Raw genomic sequence first — 24,204 nt, forward strand, 5'->3', positions numbered from 1 at the left:
TTACCAGGCGAGGCTAAAAATTTCAGATTTTTTCTTTATTGCATCTCCATGTAGTCTGTAAAAGTAAAATAAATATATTAATACACAATGGATTCATATTCCTTAGCTTCTGACTTTTCAAAGGAGACCAGAATTATGCATCTAGGCCAAATGGTTGAGGAGATATTCCAGATTTATTTTGGGTTTGTAATTTTAGGCGTTTTTTCTGGAAAAAGGGGTTCCAGGAACGAACACGTTCAAACTTCACGGCCATTTCAAAGGTAACGGGAGTCTGCTCTTTTTGATCATCTCTTGTGCCATGCCTGTCACACCGGTAAATCTCAGAATCAGACTTTGAGGCTCGTTGTTTCCGTTAATTGAACTAAATGATTGAATTGTGGAGAAACTAACCGATCTAACGATGTGCAGCTAAAGCGGCGACTCCGCGGGGTTGAAGAGGTTTTATCCACCCTAAGAACTTCGATAAAAACCAGACCAGGCGTTTAATGGAGACCTGCGTTTATTTGTCGAAGTGTTCCCCCTCACCAGGCCAGGAAACGGGGCAGGCTGCTGTTTGGGAGTTTTACGGTCTCTAAGGTAAAGTTGCTGGAGTGTAAACTTCCCCAGTGGTAGTCCATTTTCTTATTTCATCTTTTAAATGCGTAGTAGTCTGTTGGGTGGGAGCAGAAGAATCCTTTTCACCATATCGAGGTCTGTTTCCTGCAGGCCGGGGTTCCCTTTGTGTATATTACCATGAAAATTCAATAAAGAGAATTTGATCAAACAAAGAAACAAACACAGCTGATGGAGGAAGCGCTGCACAGCGTGCAGGTTCCTTCATGTTGGTGCGGTGATCCTGCACGTATAAACAAGGCCATATCTCACCACGCCGACGCCGGTATCCTAGCAGCTGCAGCCGGCAGCGTTTGTTGGCACGGCAACAGAACAGAAGCTTAGACACACAAACACTCTCACACACACACACACACACACACAGACACACACAGACTGACAAGTCTTTTCAGCTCTCTGTAAATAAGGTAAATGCAGGATGTAAAGTACCAAGCGATGTGCAAACACCAGCTTTATTACCCAGAGTGGAATTACTCAGTCAGAGCTGAGCGGACGAGGAGAAGAGCTCAGGATTTAATTCCCAATACGTAGACCGTCATTTTGCTCTGCAGGCTGCAGTTTAATAACCTCAAACATAAACCTTAAAGGGGACATATTATACTGCATATCCAGCCCTAAATTGTGGTTCTGTGACTCCTCTGTTGTAGCTTTTGCATGAATTAAAGTTCAAAAAAACAATACCCTGAAGCATGTTTACCAGGGCTGGAAAAACGTTATTTCATTGGAAACAGTGGCGCCTTGAACACACCGGTGTGTACGCTGATTTTGCCTCTCTTTTTTTGACAAACTTGCAGCTGCTGATTGGGTAACATCTCTGACACGCCCACCAAACGGGAGAAAACATACCTCAAAGCTCGTTGTGCAACGTTGCACACCGTTTCATGGAAACATGTTGCTCAATCAGAAAACGTTGCAAACCGTTTTGAGAAGGAATGTGGGTCTGCGTGCTCCTTTGTGGGCATGGCCGGCTTGCTGTGCCTGGAGCAACTGACCGTAAACGGAAATCCTGCTCAGAATGATGTCATACCGAGCCGTTTACAGAAAAAACAGAACAAGTGGAAATGTAAAGGATTTCTTTAAATACTTTTACGTCATTAGTTGAAGCTTTGGCCATGGTTATCGTGAACATCTGACATTGTACCATTATAGATAGAAAATATGGGACAAGTATATGTCCCCTTTAAAATGACTCAATTAGCACAGAAATGCACAATACATTTGAGTGAATTAATTATGCAGATGTGAGCTCGCTGCTGCGCGTTGCCTCAGCGGGGGGGTTGAGTACGCCTGCATTTAGCCCCACTTGTGCCTTCTAGGGTCCATTTACGCCGTGACACAGCTGTTAGCATCGCAGAATCAGCAGCTACATTTGGCTGAATTTACCACAAGTGCTCCCTCAATTTGATTTATGCAAATCAGCGATGCGCCTCTTAAAAGACAGAGCCTTTCAGCTGTTTGAGAGCCAGGCAGAAGTCAGCTGTTTTGTCTTGTGTGGTTTCTCTCTAATTAAAGACTTCAGATAACCTAGTTGATGTGCGAGGCTAAACGCTCAATTCTCCTCTCAGAGCATGTAATAAAGAAGGGAATATTCATGGGATCAGTGTGGACTATCAGCAGCCCTCTGCTCAGAGGGGACAACACCAGGGACAAAAGCACACGGGGAAAATAGATTTTTAGATTATGACACTGTTTTATCACTTCGCACTGGAAAAAACCTGAATTCACACGTTTATCCTCAAGTGCACTTCAGAGGTCATGAACATGGAGGTCGCACTGAGAGAGCAGACACGAATGAAGCTTTGCTATAACAACATCCTTACAGGGGAACACTGCTCAGTTTTTCACTCTGTGCGAGTTCAAATGTTTTCGTTGGACACTGTAATCAGGATCTGTTGAACAATTCTCTCCCAGAGGGGCTGGGGGTCAACATCAGCTGTTGCAGGAAACTAAATGATTGTGAAGACGGAGGTGAGTGTTTGTAGAGTGAAAGCAGGAGCAGGCGTGTCAAACAGGTTCAGAACTGCTTCATGAGGGATTTGGAGACTGAAATGAAGAAAGAAAAGCTCAAATCAGAATAATGCTGATATTTGTAATAACACAAAATCCAGTTCGACAACATGACCTTCCTCAGCAGTTGATGTGCGGCGCCCTGGCAAAACATTTATTTCAACGGAAACAGTGGCGCCTTGATTTTTCCTGCCTTTTTAACACGCTTGTGTTTCAAACTGCTGATGGGGTAAAGTACTTTGTTACTGTCCTTAAGTAGTTTTGTCGGTACCTGTACTTTAGTATTTTTAGTTTAGTCCACTCATTTTCCAGCATTTCATATTTCTTCAAAATAGTGTCATAAATCTTGTTTTTGAGCATCGTGACGTTTCTTGACCTGAGCCCTGGTGTCCTCACCACTTTTCAACTCAAAGTGACGCCCTTGCAAATTTTTAACAAATGCTTTCAAACAGTGATGGGGACAAAATCATTTCTATATGTGCTGGGGACACGTCCCCGGCGTCCCCAGTGTACAGGATGTCTATGCTTTTAGCTCTTTTAGCTCACACCAAAGAGTGAAACCCAATCCGATTTTAACTCCCAGTCTCTTGCTCGGTCACTCTCTCTTCTTCGCTTCCTCCGATGTCGTCTTCGGTCTCTTCGCAGCCTCTGTCATGATCTCCATACTGAGAATACCGAGCTAGCTTCTTCCAAAGAATTCACATTATTCATTATATATTTTTTGCTTCTTCCTACAGCTTGCTTAAGAGTTTTGTTGATGTGATGTGGGGCTGTAAAGCTGTAAAATAGAGCGGTTAAATTTAGTAACATATACATACTGGAATTGTTAAGTCTACAGCAGTGGCGGCTGGCCAATAGAGGGCGCTAGGGCTATAGGCTAACTAATTATGATTGGGTGTGAAATTAGCTTCCTGCTCATCCACTGACCTCTTCTGGGGTATAGTCAGATACGCCCACAGCAACAGAAATTAAGCCAATCAGCGTCCTCAAATCTGATGCCTGAAGGCTCCGGGATCTGCCCCAAGCACAGTCAGGCGGTGGTAGAGGGACACGTGACGTTGACAGGATGAATTGGGAAGTCAAGACCGACAGGCTTCTTCCAGCCTTGGCTAACGTTAGCTGGATGCAATGATTTAAATACCTTATTTTGTTTCCCGTGCTCGATTTTTAAAACGTTTGGGACGGATATAACATGAACTCTTACAGGAGTAAAGGACACGATACATTTATCTGAGAAGATTATATTCAATTCAGTTTTATTTATATAGCGCCAGTTATCTCAGCCCGCACTCTGTGATGGATAACACGGTGAAGCTAGCCGTGCTAGGCAGAGTTAACATCGACCTTGCGTGGCCACAATGAGAGCGCGTCCTCTGACCGAGGTTATTATAGTTTTGGATTTTTCGTTAGTTTTTATTTTTATTTCGTTTTTGTTTTCAATTTCAGTTTAGTTTTAATTAGTTTTTAATGTGGGTTTGCTAGTTTTAGTTTAGTTTTTATTAGTTTTAGTCTTTGTCGCTGCACGACGCCAAGCTCAGTCCAGTTTAGTTTTTTCACAAAACATTAAACTTCAAGTACAATCAGTAATATTTGTTTAAAGGGAAACACTTTGTTAAGCTGTCTGAAGCTTGTACATAGGGGCCCAAACACTAAGCAAATACATATATATATTTGAAGTACTGACACATTGTCTAAATAAATACTACATATATATAAAGCACATGCTGCATCTACAGTATAATTTCTAACCTATATACAGAAAAGCCTCAGAGCTAAATTACCCTGATCCTACGACCCAGTGGTCCCAAGAAATTCATTACATCAGTCTCTGGCTCTGTCATTCTTGGTTAAATAGGTGAAATACAATAAATGGAGGTGATGGACTGGAAGATAGTGGTGGCCCCCCATGGAGCCACAGACAACAGGCCCCTAGCACCCTGAAGGCAAGTATTTAAGGTATTAAAACAATGTGAAGCACAAAGAGACATAAAACACACACTAGCTGACATGCAGTAAATATAACCCAGCGCACGGGGAGCTCACAGTCAGTGGGCCAGTTCATCACACATGCAGGATGAGCTCTAAGCCAGACCATCAGAACAGAACAAGGTAAAGAAAACCACCAAGACAGCGACTCACTACCTGCAACCCAAACTAAACTAAACACAGCTCTGGACAGTTGTTGCATTCATACTATTTTGTACACATGTAGGCTGTGTGTAAAAGATAATAGAAAACATGTTCAAATCCCACCAACTACGCAGCCGATCCCTACCCGCGTCTCCTTGGCTAAGTTCGCCTCCCCTTAAGGTTACATGGGGCTCTCCTCGTAACAGCGGTCGCCTTCTGCTACGCTGCGGCCAGACGCCGCCCTGACCCCGGGCTCTCTTAACGGCCACGCAGCGTGCCAGCTGTAGGCTTATTTAGGGCCTATAAAATAAATCAACCAAGGACATTTACTCTTTCATTTGTTAGTTTTAGTTAGTTTTGCAAACCTACAATACAGTTTTTTTGTAAAGACTCGTTTTTATTTATTCCTTTCAGTTAACAAAAATCTAGTTTTCGTTATTTCGTTCGCCTTCGTTAGCGATTATAACCTTGACAAACCTGATGTTTTCAGTAGATCCTGTTGTCTCGCTGGACAGCGTGTTGGAGGAGCACCTGAAGACAGCTACCGTTTTCAAAGGCACCTCAAAGACTTTTGGACTGCATGCTGTCAGTTCTTGAAGATTACATTCTGGAGGAAGTAAAAAATGCAGAATATCTCGCTATTCAGGCAGATTCAGAGCCATCTGACATTTCCACCCACTGCCAGCTGGTGTTTGTGCTGCGGTACATCGACAAGGAGAAGGTAAGCTGTATCCTTTATAGGCAGCTCTGTGTTAAGTGTTAAGATGTGGTTATTTCCAGTGACTTAAGTAGGTCTACTAAACTGAAGTACAAATTAGAGGTAGCCTATTTGTACCTTACTTGAGTATTTTCTTTTCATGCCACTTTCTATGTTCATGTTTTTGTATATTACTATAATAATAGAATATTGGCGTTAAATGATTTCTGACTATTTCACAGAGCATTGGTAAATTGTATTGGGACGGTTACTGAAACTGACTGGATATGGCCGGTGTAGGACGGGATGGTACATTTAAAAAAAAGCACAAGACCGCCCCGAGTCAAAGATAAGCCGCTAGACTGACTGAGGCTTGTTGAGTTGAGAAAGAATAGCAGGTAGCTCACCTGGTAGAGCATGAACCGTATCAAGGCTGAGTCCTCATTGCAGCAGGCTGGGGTTCAAATCCAGTCCAGCCTTCGTCTCTCCCGTCTCTCTCTGGAGATTCCAGCTAATACAGTGTGGGTCAATATCAGGGACCGGGACTCACAGTGGACCGGGACTCACAGTGGACCGGGACTCACAGTAGAGTGGGACTCACAGTAGAGTGGGACTCACAGTGGACTCACAGTGGACCGGGACTCACAGTAGAGTGGGACTCACAGTAGAGTGGGACTCACAGTGGACTCACAGTGGACCGGGACTCACAGTAGAGTGGGACTCACAGTGGACTCACAGTGGACCGGGACTCACAGTAGAGTGGGACTCACAGTGGACTCACAGTAGAGTGGGACTCACAGTAGAGTGGGACTCACAGTAGAGTGGGACTCACAGTGGACTCACAGTGGACTCACAGTGGACCGGGACTCACAGTAGAGTGGGACTCACAGTGGACTCACAGTGGACCGGGACTCACAGTAGAGTGGGACTCACAGTAGAGTGGGACTCACAGTAGAGTGGGACTCACAGTGGACTCACAGTGGACCGGGACTCACAGTAGAGTGGGACTCACAGTGGACTCACAGTGGACCGGGACTCACAGTAGAGTGGGACTCACAGTGGACTCACAGTGGACCGGGACTCACAGTAGAGTGGGACTCACAGTAGAGTGGGACTCACAGTGGACTCACAGTGGACCGGGACTCACAGTGGACTCACAGTGGACCGGGACTCACAGTGGACTCACAGTGGACCGGGACTCACAGTGGACTCACAGTGGACCGGGACTCACAGTAGAGTGGGACTCACAGTAGAGTGGGACTCACAGTGGACTCACAGTGGACTCACAGTGGACCGGGACTCACAGTGGACCGGGACTCACAGTGGACTGGAACTCACAGTACGCGCTGGGAAAAAAAGCATACAAATAAATTAGAACTCAACTTAGCTAAAATCACAATGGTTTAAGTTTTAATATCAAGGTCTGTAGTAGATTAATTTATGGTAGAATATGGGCAGTACACCACAGGAACACTCACCAGGTCACAGACTGATGAAAGTCCACTGACTTAGAAAAGTTTCCAAGTTCTGTCTTCAGATCTCGTGTTTATTTGACCAACAGTCCAAAACCAAAAGATAATACGTTTACTCATCTCATTTAGAGCACTGGAACAAGAGAATATTTTGGCGAAACGATGAGTCGATGATTACAATCGACTAGTTGTTTCAGGTCTCAGGACCGTCACAGGTTAGAGTCCTTGTGGTCTTTCTTTCAGGGAGAATTGTTCGTGTCAATGGCGACGCCTGGACTATGGTTAAATGAACAAAACAGAAATCAATATACAGTCAAACATTTTATTTAACAGTTGTGGAACAATCTGACTCCCAGAATCATAGATTTCTTTCTCCTGAAATTGAAATTTTAGAACAAAAGACTATGAATAATAACAGTGATCTGATGTGTGGTTTAAACTCTGCTCCGTTTTTCCAGACATTTCATTTTAGATTTACACATTAGTTATAAAAAGTGTGTGTGAGTGTGTCTTCATCCCTCTTCTTCCTCAGTGTACAGCGGTCCTCGGTTGGGGGGGAGAGACGGTTTGATTTGCTGCCAACGATTTGGCGGCCAGATGATGTGAGAGGCCCGACCGTGAAGCAGCCCCACGGACACCTGGGAAATAAAATTTAAAAAACACACAACTCAGAGCGTTTTGTGATTCACGTCCTGCACCAACAAAGGAAGTAGTGTGGCCTTTATGTAGAGAAGCAGAATTAAAGATGGAGCAGCTCGCCGGACGCTCATGCAGAGAGTAAACATTGGTCCTGCAGTGAAGTCAGCCAGCTGATCAGCAGACATTTCCGACGTTGTTCAATAAAATCTAAGCGAGTAAAAAGCCGATACTTTACCAACACACCTGTTTAATAAGCATAAACACAATGTTTTAATCTGCTCAGTCACTCATGCACTGCAGCTGTATTTGGTTTTACACAGGCGCAAGATAAAGTAAAAGCTGCCTGTCTTTAGTAACTGTTCAGCTTAGTTTGCCACGTACATTAAAATATGGCACTAAACTCAGCTGCTGAAGACAGACCAGCCCTCCTCTCAACCAGCAGCAGCAGAGGGGGAGGAGGAGGAGGACAGGGACTGCGTTTCTAAACTTCACTCAGTATGCTAATGTCAGGAATATGATTTATTTCACTGACATTTTAGATTTGTTTTGACTTTGCTGTTGTAAATCCTGTTGCTGCTCCAGAAACAACATTTACTTAATGAAAAATAGCCTATTAAAGGTCCAGTGTGGAATATTTCTGAGGATCTATCGACAGAAATGCAATATAAGATCCATAACTATGTTTTCAGTGGTAAAGACCTCACATAATGAACCGTTTTTATTACCTTAGAATGAGACATTTCTATGTACATAACCTTCCATGGACGTCGCCACGTTGCATCGAAATGATTCTACAGTTTTGCATCAGAGTAATCTTGTCAACCATTCGATGGTGGATGAGAATATACGCCATAATACTGACACACATCTGCATGTTGTTCAGTTAGCTCAGTTGGTAAGGTGCAGGACTAATGACCCCAAGACCCAAGGGTTTGATCCCACCTTGAGACATCATCTTTTTTTTTTCCTCTCTTCAACAAATGGATTCTGCAGGAACTGTTTTTCAGGCTCACATTACGGCATGTGCTGCACTGTTTTTGTTTCGGTGTTTGATCCTCATCCATCAACCTACAGACGCTTTTTCATTTCCCCAGTATCTCCAGGCAGAGCACATTTAGGGGAATCGCGTTCTCTGACGGCTCTTTCAGAGGTGTGTCAAGCAGCTACAGACTCTTTTAAGATCTTTCACAATTTTTCAAAGTAAAAGCTCAGTTCAACCCCAACAACAGCATTGCAGTAAACGAAGCTTCTTGCGCTTTTATTTTGAAGGCAAAACCACTAAAGAGGAATTGATAATGTGAGTAACTGTTGCTGCCATGACTGAGATCTATTTCAGCACCGCGATCAAAGTATTTATATATTTATTTTTTTTGCTATCTATCAAAGCACCGGCAGCGGGCCAGATATTATTGATGGCGGCCAGTTTTGGCGAGGGTCCATAATCACAGAGAGAATGAACGTAATGTGTTTATAAAGGACTGTGGTGCAGAAACAGTGACAGTGTTTCACACACTTACATTTTCCATGTTTTCTGTCAGTGTCAGAGTCACAATAACATCTGGTTTTACTGAATAATTCAGTAAATATAATTTCTTAATAAATACACCTGAAGAAACCTCATTTCCTGACTGGCCACTCTCTGCTGTCTCAGATGAGACACCTTTTGTGCTGCGTCAGCCACCGTAGCTGTCCTACGCTCTTAGGTTAGGGGGGCAGTGGTAGACTGGACAGATGGTTGCAATTCACAACCCTCACCACTAGATGCCACTAAATCTCACACACTGAACCTTTAAATTCTTTTTTCAAATAATATATGCAATTATTTAGTAATAAATAGGACTGATAAGTGCATCGATAAAGAACTGAACCAATAAGGATTACCAATACAAGTGTGTCAATAAAATCCTAATGAGACCCATGACAACTTGTGAGAAAATGTCCGTATCCCATCTCTGATCCAATATACTTTGAATAGCCCTGCCTTACAGAGAGGACCAGAGGTAACTGTCAGTCTACATTTGTCAACAATCACTATTGTTGGTCGAAACAGCATCATTAAGCAAAAACTACAGTAATTAGCTGTAATAAGATGATAGCATTCCTCTGACTTCATTTGTTACCATCTTAAATCTGTGTAAACATTTTCTCTAACTATTTTAACATCAGCGTTGGTTTCCATGCTTGTTTGTTTACCGTCTTCTAAGGCAGATTTGCTGTGATTTTCTCTCTCTTCCCTGCCCTGGTAACCCCCGTGTTTCACGTCACGAACGCTATGAACTGTGGGAATTTCCATCAAGCAAAATCTGCACAAATGTGGACTTACGAAAGGAGTTTAAAAAGCGCTCAATATGTCCACGAGAGAGCCCTCGGTCACTTGGCGATTTGACCGCGGGGCGGCGATTTGACCGCGGGGCGGCCCTAAGCCCTCACAGACTTACAGGGAACGCGCCTCTGAGTCTGATGGAGCAGTGGATAAGAGAGCCCGAGGCGTGCGACCTCTGGATCAAAGCGTCAGCTAAATGAATAAATGTAAATGTCTGAGTGTGGACACGGGTTGATTGGGCTTTTGCCTTGTCCACGTTCATTCCCACCATCGTCGATCCCAACTCAACTCTCTTACAGGGCTGTTATTCTCTATCGGGACGTGGCTCTGACTTTGTTCAGTTACATGCTGATGAAAGTGTGTTTCAGTTTAACATGAAACATTTCTTGCACTTAAAAATAAGTATTTTCTTGAGGGATGTGCAAAAACATTGTTCTTACCCTTTTTCCCAGACAGTCATCTCAATTATAAGCACTTCTGCATTATTCTAAGAACTATTTGTCATCAAACATCCAGAATTTGGATGAAATAAATCCCGCACATGTATCCCTTGGTCACCTCTGCACGTGCATTTTGATGCAGATTTTAATCCAAACCCAGACATAAAATGCTCAAGAAATAGAAATGTCTGCGCCAGATATATTCTAAAGTCTAAATATTTTCTCGTTAAAAGATCCCACATATTGAGTATTGTGCAGCCTTGGCACAGGCATGTGAGTAAAGACTGATGAGTAAAGTATTCTATTTATTGTGATGAGCCCATCTGCTTTTAATGGCCGTCTTGGGGATAAAAAAAGACGACAAAATCTACTGAGGAGAAACTAAATGTAGAGCAATACTTATTTGGGAGGATTTTAAACAGTCTGATTTACATTCACACTCAGGTCCAGAGACCTGCAGACATCATCAACAGCGGAGATAATGAAAACTGGCAAGCTGACAGCTGAAGATCTAGTCGCTCACTGTTGTTCGACATCGTCCTCAATTAGAGTTGCTTTGCATACGGTCGAACACACACGCCAGCAAATGTCAGCTGCTTTAAATGACGCTTGTTATCTCTGAAAAGCTGGCGTCTACATTAAAAAATCCACCGGGCCACGTTCATCTCCATCTTCAGAGTAACCTTTAGACAGTCGGTGTGCTCCGGCCCGTGGAGCGATGCAAGGCCGACAGCAGACACAAGAGGTGGTGTCTGATTGGGTGTCCTGTAGCCCGGGCAACGCGAAAAGAAAAGCCGCCACCCCTACAACAGCTGCAGGTCAAGATCCAGTTTAATAACACAAAGTAATGAAGCAGCTGATTAATATTCATCTGCTGCAGTTGTAGAGCAGGTCAGTGGGCTGTTATCTACTGAGGCAGGCTGCGAGAAATCAAAGAACTGAAATCAAAATGTATTTAAATTGCACATTTCGTACTAGAAGGTGGATAAAAACAGAACCGGATCTCTGACACTGGATGGCCGGGTCAGCTGGCATTTTTCTTTCTTTTAATCCCAAGAAACATGAAGCTCTTTCTTATGTTTCTCGGTTCAATGGTTCCCCCTTTTTAAACTTTTATTTAACAAAAACATGTTGTCGTTTTCAGGAATTCCCTTTTCCCATTTACTGATTACTTGTCCAGTCCTTTGCTTCCCTCTTTGTTTCAATCCAATTCAATTTTATTTATATGGCGCCAATGCATAACAAAAGTTATATCATTGCACTTTATTTCATATGTTGCAATGGTTCCCTCTTTGGTTCCATGGTCTATTCTTGGAGTCTTTCTTTAGTTGAGTGATTGCAACTGTGGTTCCGTGGTTTCTCTTTTAATTAATCTAATTCTTCTTCATTAGTTCCTTCTTGGCTTGCTTCCTCTTTAGCTCCATGTGTTTGTTTAACGGGTTTCTCCTTTGTTTCTCTTCTTTGTTGTTTTTCTTCTTTGGTTTCTTCTTGGATTGAGTGGATATTTGTCTTGTTCCTTGGTTTATTCTAAGGCTCTATGGTTTCCTGGTTCCAGTGTTAGTTTTTTAATTCCTAACTTCCTTCATTCTTGTCTTCTTTTCCTCTTCAACTTTTTCGCTGGTTCATTGGTTCAGTCTTTGGCTCCTTGATTAGTTCGTCTTTTTCTTTGATCCATGGTTCCTTTTTTGATTTAGTGGTACATTTGTGACATAATACTTTCTTTGTTCTTCTTTGCTTGCTAGTTCTTTCCTAAGTTCCTTAGTTACTTCTGTAATTTCTTCAGCACTTTAGTGCTTCCCCCCTTGGTTCATTTTTATTGAGTCTTTGATTCTTTCAATTTCTTCTTTTGTTTGTTGAATCCCTGCATAGTACAGTTTTGTCCTCTTCAACTCGCTCTTTGGTTCCTTGGTTTGCTCTTTTATTTTCTGGTTCACTGCTGACATATAGTTCCTTTGTTCATCCTTTAGTTCCGAGTTTTTCTCTTCAGCACTTTCTTTTGTTCATGATCCCTTCCGCACTGTGTTTCCTTCTACATCAGGATGGGTATGGAGCCTGAAAGGCAGAAATCTCATAGCTGGCTGAGCTCCGGCTGACTCACTGGTATTGATCAACCCCCCCCATCAACGCCCCACAGATGTATTGTGGTCATTTCGTGCTTTGGGCTCAGTAAAAATCTTATTTATTGCACCTTTAAACGCTTTAAGAGGCCATACTTCCCACAGTGTGAGATCGACTGACATGAAATCTTGACTCGTCTGTGTATTGCTTTCAGAGTTTTCCTTCATTTCACATTTTTCAAAGTTTTGAATTTCTTGGAAAACTATTTTCACCTCTGAAACAAAAAACTTTGAGAAAAGTAAAAAAAAGCTAGACTCACAGTCCATATAGAGTTCTCACTTTATACTGTACACAGATGTTGTTTATTTATTTTTTTGTGGACTATTTCGGATCGACCCAAAAGCTGAGTGCATCATTTGTGGGAGCTGATGTGAAAGCACTGTGTGGTGGGCGGCAGCGAGCACTGCAGGCCTGATTTTAAAAGAATATATTATTGAAATGAGACGTGCTCGCTGGATGGGCTGCATCCTGAATATATATCCATTGATTTAGCAGTTTTAGTCATGTTCCTCCTGGTATGAATATTTGGTGGTGACATTAAACTGTCAGATGTGAGAGCGTTGTGTGACATGAGGTTTTTACTGCAATAAAAAGAAACATAACGGTGCGGAGGCCTGGCGAGATGCTGCCACAGCGTCAGCCATTCAGCGAGAATAAAGAGATAATGTGATTTTGTGAAGTGCGTGATGGTGATGTCTGTAAGGAGGGATGGAAGCTGACAGGGGCTCTTTAACTGCACCTCAAAGTGATCCAATAAAACGTATACTGGGAGAATGACTAAGAGACACAGAAAGACATTGAGATTTACACCACCTGGTAAAAGTTTTACACGTTTACAGTTTTTCTCCATTGCTTAAACACTAGAACCAGGCTTTTGAACTAGATTTTCAAAACCATAACTCCATTTTTCAAAAAGCACACCCATTTTCAGCACAGGTTGAGCTGAATTAGCAAACAACTAAGTGTCATAATTGATAACACACCAATCAGAAGCTTCAATAGATAGATAAAAGGGCCAGAGTCAGTTCATTCAGTTTTGGAATAATGGATCCAGAGAAATCTGAAGGAAGAGGAACAGTAGGAGTTGGAGGAGATGGAAGACATGGATCTTCTTTCGCTTGTAAGCTTCCTTTCTTTGTTGCTCTTTAGACAGCTCAGTGCTGAAGAAAAATGGGAGCCGAAGGCACGCGTAGGAGTAAACCCAATAACGATATACTAAATAAAAAGGTAAAATTATAGACTGATGCCAGACACACTGGGAGTAAGTTTGCCCTCAGGACTTCCTGCCAGAAAGCCTTACTACGTTATGTTTAGGCACCAAAACTACATGGTTAGGATAAAGAAAAAAGAAAGCCAGAAAGCCTTTTCCTAGAGGCCCTGAAGGAAAACGTCTCCCACGTGTGTTCCAGACCGCTGAACTACCGCCCACATCGACAATTTGTTTTGTGAATTTGAATAGGTCTGGTGCTGTGCTCATTGATGGATGTCTTCCAAACAGGTAACGGTGAACATGAACACAATATCAGACTCAGTGATGAAGTGTAATGAAGCAGCAACTCAGTGAGTGAAAAAATTAATGCACAAATCTTTTTGAGTTTGGTCTGCACTGGTACGCACTGCTTCCTTGAAACACCAACGAAAGCTCTCACAGCCAACTCAACCGGCAGCAATCAAAAGGAAAGTATTCCGTAGAGGCTCCCGTACATATGATACTTCTGCATGTGTGCTGAACATGAGACAGTTCTTCAGTAGTTCTGTTCTGACGGAGTCCAGGCCTCTAAATCATTTGAATAATTTACTTTGCTGTTTCTCAATACCGAGTTTGCCAACTTCGGACTTCTGTACTTTAAAGCTCGGATCTGGCAAGTTCGGCTCGGGAGTACAAGCTCCCAGGAACGGGAGCACGCGGTCCGTCATTCAGCAACTGGAACCGGACCCGTCAACGGGCGGGACCTCACATCTCTGAAAACGTCGTAGCAGATTTTCAAAACAGCTCTGTCTTGAGAAATTGATCACCTATTTGGAGTTTAAATAACTGTACTCCCGCATAAAAACTCTTCAAACTGCATTCCGTGACACAATAACTGCACTATTATAACTTTTAACAGTAGTGCGTCTTCTCCTCTGCCACTTCCTCTTTTTGGCGGTGAAAATGCATTCTGGGATCCCCTGCTATCCGAAGTCCACACAAGTGTTGGTCACGACTGTGACTTCTGGATGCTTCCTGTGGTCTTTCCTGGTCTCCCCTGTGTAGTTTGTCTCTTTCTGTGTCTGTCCTCACTAACAGTCGGGATCAGGGTAAGCCGTCACATAAAAGAGGCGGTGTTAGCAGCAAACGACCAATCACAAACATGGAGTCACAAACAAGTCTACTGGCAACAGACAGTCATATTTTACAAAGAGCAAACTATAGTCTAATATTAGACAAATGCAACATAGTAATATTAATAGTAGTATTAATATTAATACGTTGTGTAGGAAAATATCAGCCTTATTCTTTCAGCCCGGCCGTGTGTCTGCGTTTCCACATTAAAAGACTCCAACTCACTTTTAAGAACTTCTTATCACTTCAGAAATCAGATTAACATATTTAAACGCACTCAAAAGTGTTCCAAACATTGTTCTAAATTAACTTCATAAACCGACAAAACTAAAAATCCTGCTCAGATAGTGGTCCAAAGACTGAATCTCACCATTTAGGCTACTGAAAACTCATCCACATAGCAAAAGGTGGGGCACTACATGACCAGTCTCTGTAATGTGTGCACTGTAAATTAAACACATTCTTATTAAACTTAATTTCAATAGGCCTACAGATTGCTCATAATATTCAGCTTCTATCAAGAAAAATGAAACCCATTTATTTTAAGGGCTGTGTGAAATGGCCAATATAGCGATTTTTCTAGTCTCTACTTATTATTCCTCCTCATTGTTTGTTTGCTTCTCTGTGTAACTCTGTTTTTCTTGTGCCACAGGGTTACACTTGCATGCCTACCTGTCTCCACCAGCCTTAATCATTCTCCCCATCTGCTCCAGTCTCCATCCACCACCGCTCACCACCACGCTCTGCCTTCCCCATCAACATCCACATCCCCCTTTCCCCCGCCTATAATAAATCCTGTTTTTATTCTGTTAAAACTACCTGGTTCGAGTCTGCTGCTCATTTTAACAGGTACACATATTGGAGAAGCTCAAGTTTAATTACCTTGACTAAACAAATCCAAACTGTCCTTGTTGTTACTATATGAATGCTACATGAGAGCACACTGAGCAAATGTCTTTCTGTCCCTCTGTCTGATATGAGTACAGACTGCTGCTGCCGTGCACAGAGAAATGTCTTGGGAGCAAACTGTAAAGCCAGAGAAGATCTTAAGATCTCCTGGTCCATGTGTTCTGGGTTTCATATCAGAGGGGATTTCCTCTGAGCTCCTCAGCTAGATTCCTTTCAGCTGCAGAGTCGGGAGCTTCTGTCTGGCCCGTAATGTGCCGCTCATAGCAAACAGCACCTTCACTGCTGAAATTTATGCTCTCCAAAATGCATCAGTTGGAGATTAACCCACATTTCATCCATTGGTTCTGTTCCTTCCTCATCAACAGGCAGCAGCTGGTTAGGATCAATAACACCTACTCCCCCGTGGTCAGAACTCACTGCAGAAGGATGTGTCAGCTCCCCACTGCTATTCATCCTTTACACCTACAACTGTGTGACCAGCGTGCCTGTCGACCACGTCATCAAATTCTCTGATGATGCTGCACTGGGAGCTCTGATCAAGGAGGGGGGGGGGGGATTCCAATTCAATTGAAATAAAAATAGAAAAAATAACAATATACTCTAAAGGTAAACTAACAATAAATAACGTTCTCATCCCAGGGTGTCAAATACCGACGCTTTGACGAAGCTTTGGCAACATCTCAGTGAATGCAATCCCGTAACTCCATCCTTAAACCTTAACCTGATTGTAAGTTCAGCCCTAAAACCACCTGAATGAGGGCTTCTACCTGTGGGGACCTACATTTTTATCCCCACGGCGACACTATCCTCATTGGTTGGTGTGCATTCAGTCCCCATCGCTGTCATTTTCAGCTTCCTTCTTCTTTTCTCCAGCCATGAGGGGGATGTAGGTAAACCTGACTCGACGTCAGATTGGACCGATAAGACCCTGACCTATGACATACACATACATCCATGGATTTTCACTGCTGCGATGGACTGGCGACCTGTCCAGGGTGAACCCCGCCTTTCGCCCGATGTCAGCTGGGATTGGCTCCAGCACCCCTGTACGCAGGATAAGCGGCTGGCGATGGATGGATGGATGGATGGATGGATGGATGGATGGATTTTCACTGAGTTCCATGTTTTGTTTCTTTCAGCCGGTCTGCAGCGGACAGACATTGTTTTCCATCGGCGTTAAACGGAGCAGATTTACAGTTTAATGCCAAGTTTAAGTGACAGTAGTTTTTGTGAGGCTTGCTTCACCTTCTCATTCACTCCTTTTTCTCAATGTCTTGGTTGTTAAAGACCGAGGCCAAATCGCAGAGGCTGCAATTTTTCGCTGAAGGTAAAATGTGTGACAAAGCAGCATTACAATGACTATAGTGCTGCCGAGATGCCCCGGCCTACAAATGTGTTCTCCAGATGTAAGTTTCGTACAGACCCCAGATTCTATTATGATTTAAATCATTGTTTCGGTTAAAATAAATATTGTGATGCAAGAATTATCATTCCTACTGATATGGCTGGACTGGCTAAGAAGACATTTTGAGGCCACTGGGTTCTACAATGGCTCCGGAGGGTATTTCTGCAGCGTAATTGTGAATCATATTGCAAATAATAGCAATGTGATGTTTTCACCTTATCGAGCAGCCCTAGCATGGAGTGCGCACGGCTGACCAGTGTGGAGAACAAATGCTGAGACGGAGCACATTAAAAAGAAGGGAGTAAAGTGACGCTAAATGCTGAAAAATTACAAATATCCTCATGACTAAGAAACGTGGAAGAGGTTTAAAAAAGAAAATAGATACAAGCGAGTCATCATATCACAACTACTACGACCTTTACGAGTTGATTCTAGATTTACCGGTCTAACCTGCCTGGTACAAGAGAGGAAAGGAAAAAATTCTGACTGCCGTCACCTTAGAAGAGCTCGTTAAGCCCGAATGTGTCTGTTCTTTGATTATTTATCTTCCTTCAGTCTGTGAGGCTCCACCGATCAAAAGAATCAAAACAGCTTTTCATAAAAATGAATCCACGTTGTGAATCCTGTCGTGTGAAGTCCGTCGCTCTCTGTCTGCTAACTTCTCTCATCCTGCACCCTGTTGTGGTCGTGATGTTACTTCAAAATAAAAGCGCATAAGCCAAAGTCAGCTAGATCAAATGAATGACGTGTATTAGATATTATTTGACGATTTTTATACAAGTATTATTCTGTCTGAACAAAAAATAAACTGTTTCATAGTAGTTTCAGTTTTGTGCAAAAGGAATTAAAGGCCTGTCCCATATAAAGTCAGGGTCAATTCAGTGAATTTAGCAAATAAAAGCCCGGGCTATTACTCAAAGTTTTACGGTATGTATGGAAATGATCTGTAAAACAAAGACCTGTACACTCGTTTCTGTCAGGTGGAAGCATCTCAGAGCTACCAGAGCTTCACGAGGATAAACACCAGTCAGAGCTCTGAGGAAATGCCAGGTGCAAAACAAACACTGAAGTGCACAAAAGGTCTCTATATAATCTGTATTCATGTTGTCTTTATTATGGAAGTGCACTTGATTAACTCTTGAAACTGAAGACGCCTGGCTGTGTTATTTTGTGTAGGATATACGTGGTCTGTTGTGAATGTGGAGATTGGCCTGGACTGATGACACGGCCTTTATTATTTTCCCAGTCTGCCGCCGGGTCAGTCACTGTGTTCACACTGTTGGGGGTGTGTGTGTGTGTTTTCTTCATTACTTTACTTTAGCAGCGCTGTTATGATTATTTTATTGTTATTTATCTTAACTGTGCAGTGGTTGTGTATCTGTAATGCAGCATAATGGGAAGAAAATGTGATCAAACTTTAATTATATTTATGGCGTGTGGAAAGCTTGATATCGTGTTACAGCAGTGGGTTTTGTCCATACCGGTCCGAAGCTGTTGCTGTCCAGACTGTGTCCGTGATGATCCCCCTCGAGCCAGAAGTGACCGTCAGGAACACGAACGTATCGGTTCTTGTAGCCCAGAGTCCTGAAGAGAAGAGAAATAAAATAAGATTTTGTTTTTAATCAGGCTTATGCAATAAATTCCTCCAGGCAGTGAAATCTAATGATGTTAAAACAGCCGAGAGTTTCTGTTTAAAGATGCCTGATTTCCTTTTAGTGCCATTTGCGTTCCCAAATACTACCATTTCCTCTCAGCTCGCTGACTGTTGAGCACAATATCAGTAATGAGCTGAAAGACAATTTAATAGTCTCAGTGGAAAGCCTTGACTAGTGTTTTCCTTAAAAACACATACAGAGAGTGTTATCTGTGTCGTACACGTGGCCGACAGCAGTCCTTCCTCGCGGTGATCAGCAGGTGTGATGTTGTTTACCATCTCACTGAACAGAAGTGAAGTGTAAAACAGATTTGAACTTTCCAGGTGTGTTGAATGATTGCTTCATTAACTCTGCCAAGAGAAAGAAAAGATCAAAATTCAGGGCTAAAACTGCAGTGAAGGCTCCTCGTTGATGGTAGATCAAATCTCCGGGACAATTATCGCCTTTCATCTCACTATCGTTAATCATCAGCCTCTTAATCATCCCCGCGGCGTCGCTTTCCGTCGCCGCCTTATCGCTCAAACAAAGATCCGATCCGAAGACACGTTCAGACTAATAAGCGGGTGAGGGGGGGTGTGGAGAGGGTGGCGGCGTCCGTCTCCTCTTGTAGCGGCTTCAATCAGGTCGTCATGTTTATGAGGAGAAGGTCCGACGCCCTTCATCATCCATTCTGGACGGTTATGGGCCCGTTCCAGCGCTGATTTATCATTTAGCAGGGGAACATTGTGAATTACAGCCTCAGTGACTTTATAAATGGAAATTTGTCTGCGATTCTTAATGCGAGTGTGTGTGCGCCGGTCCGGGAAGCCGTCCGACTGAAGAGGCCTTGGATACATAAATATTGATTTAGCGACAGCAGCTGAATTTACTGACTCACAGAAAAAAAAAAAAACAAGCTGGGACCTTTTTGTAGTAATAATAAAAAAGGTTAAAGCTTGTATGCCACCAATTCTCTGCTACATTTGAGACGGAACAACTATGAAATCTTTACAGAACCAAGGACGAATGACTTCACAGTAAATTTGCCTTTTATTTAACCAGGTTTGGTGAAGATGAAGAATCTGAGCAGAGCAGCCCGATTTAGGTTTTTAAATTCCTCCCAGCAGCTATCATCACCGTCTGGTCCTGTGTGTGTGCACGTATGTGTTCCCAGCTAATCTTGCAGCCGTAGGAGCTACGCAGACATCACGTACACCAGTTCATCTCTTCAATACGAAGAGAAAGAGCCTGTAGGATGTTCTGTTCAGCCAAACATTTTAATAATATTTAGTTTAAAATAATAATAATTGCTATATGATCTGTTTTATAGCAGCACTGACTAATGACTCCTCTCGTGCTGGCCGCACACTAGAGGATAATCGGGCCAGTTTTGGGTTCCCGACAACGGCGGTGGCGTTCCCGATCCGAAGCAGGTTGGAACCGATTATCGGCCCGAATTATCCTGAGGGGTTTACAGACATAATCTTAAACTCGCCGCTGGATCAGAGGCTCCCCGATTTCGAATCGTAAATCTCAAACATGTCTGAGCTGCCCGAGAAGCGTCACTTGCTTACGCTATAAAATGTATAAACCTGCTGACCCCTCTTCTCAGCCTCAAGTTCAATCACAGTTTGATTCTCTCCTTTTGTTTTTCTCTGCAGAACACAGCACACACAAGGTCAACCAGCTGTCCACATCAGTCTGCCTCCATGTTTGTTTCTGTCTGAAGTCACGTTTGACATCCCAAGTTCTCGGAACCGCCACTCTGAAACCGTTTAGTATAGCACCTGGAAACAGACACCTATTTCCAGGAAAAACGCCTAAATGAACAAACCCAAAATAAATCAGGAATAACTCCTCAACCATTTGGCCTAGATGCATAATTCTCCTTTGAAAGGTCAGAAGCTAAGGAATATGGATCAACTGTAATAATTCAATTCAATTTTATTTATATAGCGCACAACAACAGTTATCTCACAGCGCTTTTCATAATAAATGAACCTATTTATTTTTCTACTAAAGAGTGACTGGAGATGCAATAAATCCTCACCTGATATAAAATGTTTTAATCGCAATATCACCGTCTAAACCATCATCCAACTCATTATAATGCAACTGAATATCTTCTATTACACCTGGAATCCAACTCTAACTGTAAATTTGATGAAACTGATATACAACAGTTAGACAATATTTCAAAAATGTACCAGGCGAATGTCCATGGCCATATTTACTATTTCTGTGTTCACTTTTTTTGGGAGTTTTCTCCAAAACACTATTTCTGTCCAGACAACCACGTTCCAAATAACAAAACATTGAAATAATGATCAATATTGCTGTGACCAAAAGCACTCCCGTGCTTTACAGGCGCACAAGTTGAGAACAGAACATCCTACAGGCTCTTTCTCTTCGTATTGAAGAGATGAACTGGTGTACGTGATGTCTGCGTAGCTCCTACGGGTCGACCAGAGGAGGCCGATAAAGACCCAAAGCAACTCTTCTTCTCTCCTTCAAAAGAGCTCATTGACCTCACCAAGATGGCGGCCCATGGCGAAGGTCTCTACTGACACAGGATAACAGCTTGTTTTAGGACTGAAAACATTGCTGCGTTTGTTATTTTTATCCGGCTAGTAACGCTGTGAGTTTTGTGAGTTGAGTGATACGAGCCGATCAGAGCTAGAGATGAGCTTTCTTTAGAGTGCTCGGACTGCGGGATGAGGGGAGAGATATCTGGAAGGCAACACATGTGCAGTGATTACAGAGCGATTTTGGTTGTGATATAACTTTATTCAGATGCTCGGTGTTGAGTGAAAGTGCTGTGTTTGTTTGACCCGTCCATTCACTTCAACCTCCTCCCTACGCTGACTTTGTCGCTCTGTATCCTACTTCTTTTCTCTATTCGCACGTAAAATGTGCATTTTATGTTTACACACTTTATTTAGCTGATAGCTACTGAAAAGATGCTAGCATTTCTGCTAAATTCAGTTCATTTTTTTATTCCCATGATTTTCTATTGCAGTCCTGTCTTATGCGTTGAGGAAACGTAAGTTTTACGTAAATTATATTTAAAATCTCCATGCCTTATGCCTGCTTGATACGATACACGGCTCGCGATAACGATAATATCACAATACAGCAATTCTGCAATAATCGATATATTGTTAGACAATCCTAAAATCATACATCACCATATCTGTCTTATTTGCTTCAAATCCAAACTGTTAGAAAACAGCACAATTCTGCAGAACACATTTTTCAGTCTGTAAATTAAAACTACAGGGCAGCTATGAAAAAATATTATAAAAGGCACATAAAACGCAAATTCACTGAATTCTTTTTACTGCAAATACAAATGGCTGTGCACCACCTGAGTCTAATATGTCCATCACATTATATTAATAACTGTTCAGTGACGCAGCGCCGTGCTGCCCTTTCACTTCCTACTGGTAGCTCTTCTTTTAGGCCACTGGGAATATTGTGTTTGAGTTTTGACCCTTTGGGGTTGCTGTAGCTGGTCTGTGTGGAGTGCAGCAGCTGCAGATCAAGGCGGTGAAGTTAGCAGCTCTTTTTTATTCCACACAGAGCATTTAACACAGTGTCACTCAGGATGTGTCGCGATGCTAATGTCCGTTAGCACGTTGATGGAGATTCCCATTATATGTTAGCACTGAGCTAACCATCAAAGCGCTATTTTTGATTCATTTTATCAGCTGGAATATCGATACAGTCTCAAGGAGAAATGTATAACGATATATTGCTGTGTCGATTTATTGGCACACCCCTAGTGTAGATCCAAGATGGCTGCCGTAGTTATCACAGGGAAATCGGTAGAGTTATAAAGTTTCCTACTTCAGAGAGTCGTGGGCTGAAATTAATAAAATTTGCTATGAGTGAAGAGTTACTGATTATCTTTTTACTTGTAAAAACAACAAGGGTGAACATTTGGAGCTCATACATAACAAACCCTTGTGAATCCAGTCAATATTTTCTTTTTATTGACATTTGTGTGAAAGTCTTCCAGACTAACCCGAGTCAGACAGACAGCGTCTTGTTACTGAGGGTCTAACCCAGACACAGCAGACACACTCATACACACCAAAATAACAAAAGGACACACGGCGACGCTGCCGACGCTTCGCAGAGCTTCCTGATGCTACAAACTGCCGTCTGAACGCGACTCCGGGCAGCTTCTGAACAAAAGGGTTAGAGTGCTTCACCGAGACGACCAGTTAAATATTCACATTTCTCCTGAACACACAGCGGCTTTCATCAGTGTTAACAGCGGCTGATGAATGTTGCAGAGGAGGTTGAAAGGAGTTTAATGAGGCAGAGGTCGACAGCTGCCGACGGCTCCACGCACCGGATTAAGACAGTTAAACCTGCTCTGACGTGTGTGTGTGTGTGTGTGTGTGTGTGTGTAGTATTAGACTGAAGGCTCCTCGTTCTGTTTTTGGGCTTCAAGCTGTCAAAAGCCAAACTTTTCCGTCACTGTTTATTATATTTAAATGCATCTGTCTTCATAATGAGAAAGTTTTCTGCAGATTGACGGGGTGTCTGAACTATCGTTTCTGAAATCACACTACTGCCGTGGCTCACTTTAATTGGATGAAAATATGTGGATTGAGAGATTTACGGGTGAATGGATTTCATCATGCATGAATTCCTAAACAGTCCAGTGAAGCTCAAAGAGCTGAGGTAAAGCACCAACACCACCAGGGTCAGAGCTTCAGTCCTGATATATGTACTAATGCTACTGCAAGGTAGATTTTATACTAGTGCTAAAATGATTAGTCCCTAGTCATTATTATTATTATTATTATACAACAATAGAGAGGCTAAGTCCCTCACTTCCACTTCCACTTCATGGGATCTCATTTCAGAAAAATAAAATTACTTTAGAATTTTGATAATTGATCATTTAAGTAGTTTATCGAGCAAAAATGCTTCTGCTGGTCTCCAAACCACGTTTTGTCAAGAAAACACACACGTCAAACGGGAAATGACGCAAACCTATAGACAAAACAGCTGTTGTTTGTTATTCTAAAGACAAAGATTTTGGGTGAAAGAATGGATCAGCACACGCAGGTAGCAGGATTGTCTGAGCTACAGAGAGCTGGAGGGGAGTAAAAAGTGTTCTCATTGGTTGGATATGGATGTCGACTCTTCCAGATATTTGGCGTGCTGGATATCTGGCAGATGCCGGCGATGTGTCAGAAATGTCAGGTCGCCGAGCGGCAAATCGGGTTCATCGTGTTATCTCTCATTAGTTGGACGTATGTCCTCTGCAAGGCTGTGTGCAGCTGGACAGTTTTATTTATCACATCTGTCCCTCATGTTATTAGCAGCTCACAGTTATTTGTTTTACCATTCTGCACCTCTGGACTGTGAAAAAGTGAAAAGTTACTGTAAAAGCTTGTGTTTGATGATATTTGTCTTTGTTATTTACTTGAAATGTTTGATCTTTGACTGATGGAGTAATGAGGGTTTTTAAATCT

At 42.5% G+C, this 24,204-nt stretch overlaps 1 protein-coding gene across 1 annotated transcript in view; it reads right to left on the minus strand.

The window, feature by feature from the left end:
- Window positions 1–7,226: 7,226 nt before the first annotated feature.
- The window catches only part of immp2l (inner mitochondrial membrane peptidase subunit 2), a 178,837-nt gene continuing 161,859 nt past the window's right edge, over window positions 7,227–24,204 (minus strand). Inside the window, exons 4-5 of the mRNA XM_046036977.1 lie at window positions 18,557–18,659; window positions 7,227–7,556 (exon numbers count right to left, since the gene is read on the minus strand). Of these exons, the coding sequence (XP_045892933.1) occupies window positions 7,431–7,556; window positions 18,557–18,659 (229 nt within the window). The 3' untranslated portion in view covers window positions 7,227–7,430. The remainder of the gene's footprint in view (window positions 7,557–18,556; window positions 18,660–24,204) is intronic.

This window comes from Micropterus dolomieu, linkage group LG22, assembly GCF_021292245.1.
Source record: "Micropterus dolomieu isolate WLL.071019.BEF.003 ecotype Adirondacks linkage group LG22, ASM2129224v1, whole genome shotgun sequence".
Lineage (NCBI taxonomy): Eukaryota > Metazoa > Chordata > Actinopteri > Centrarchiformes > Centrarchidae > Micropterus > Micropterus dolomieu.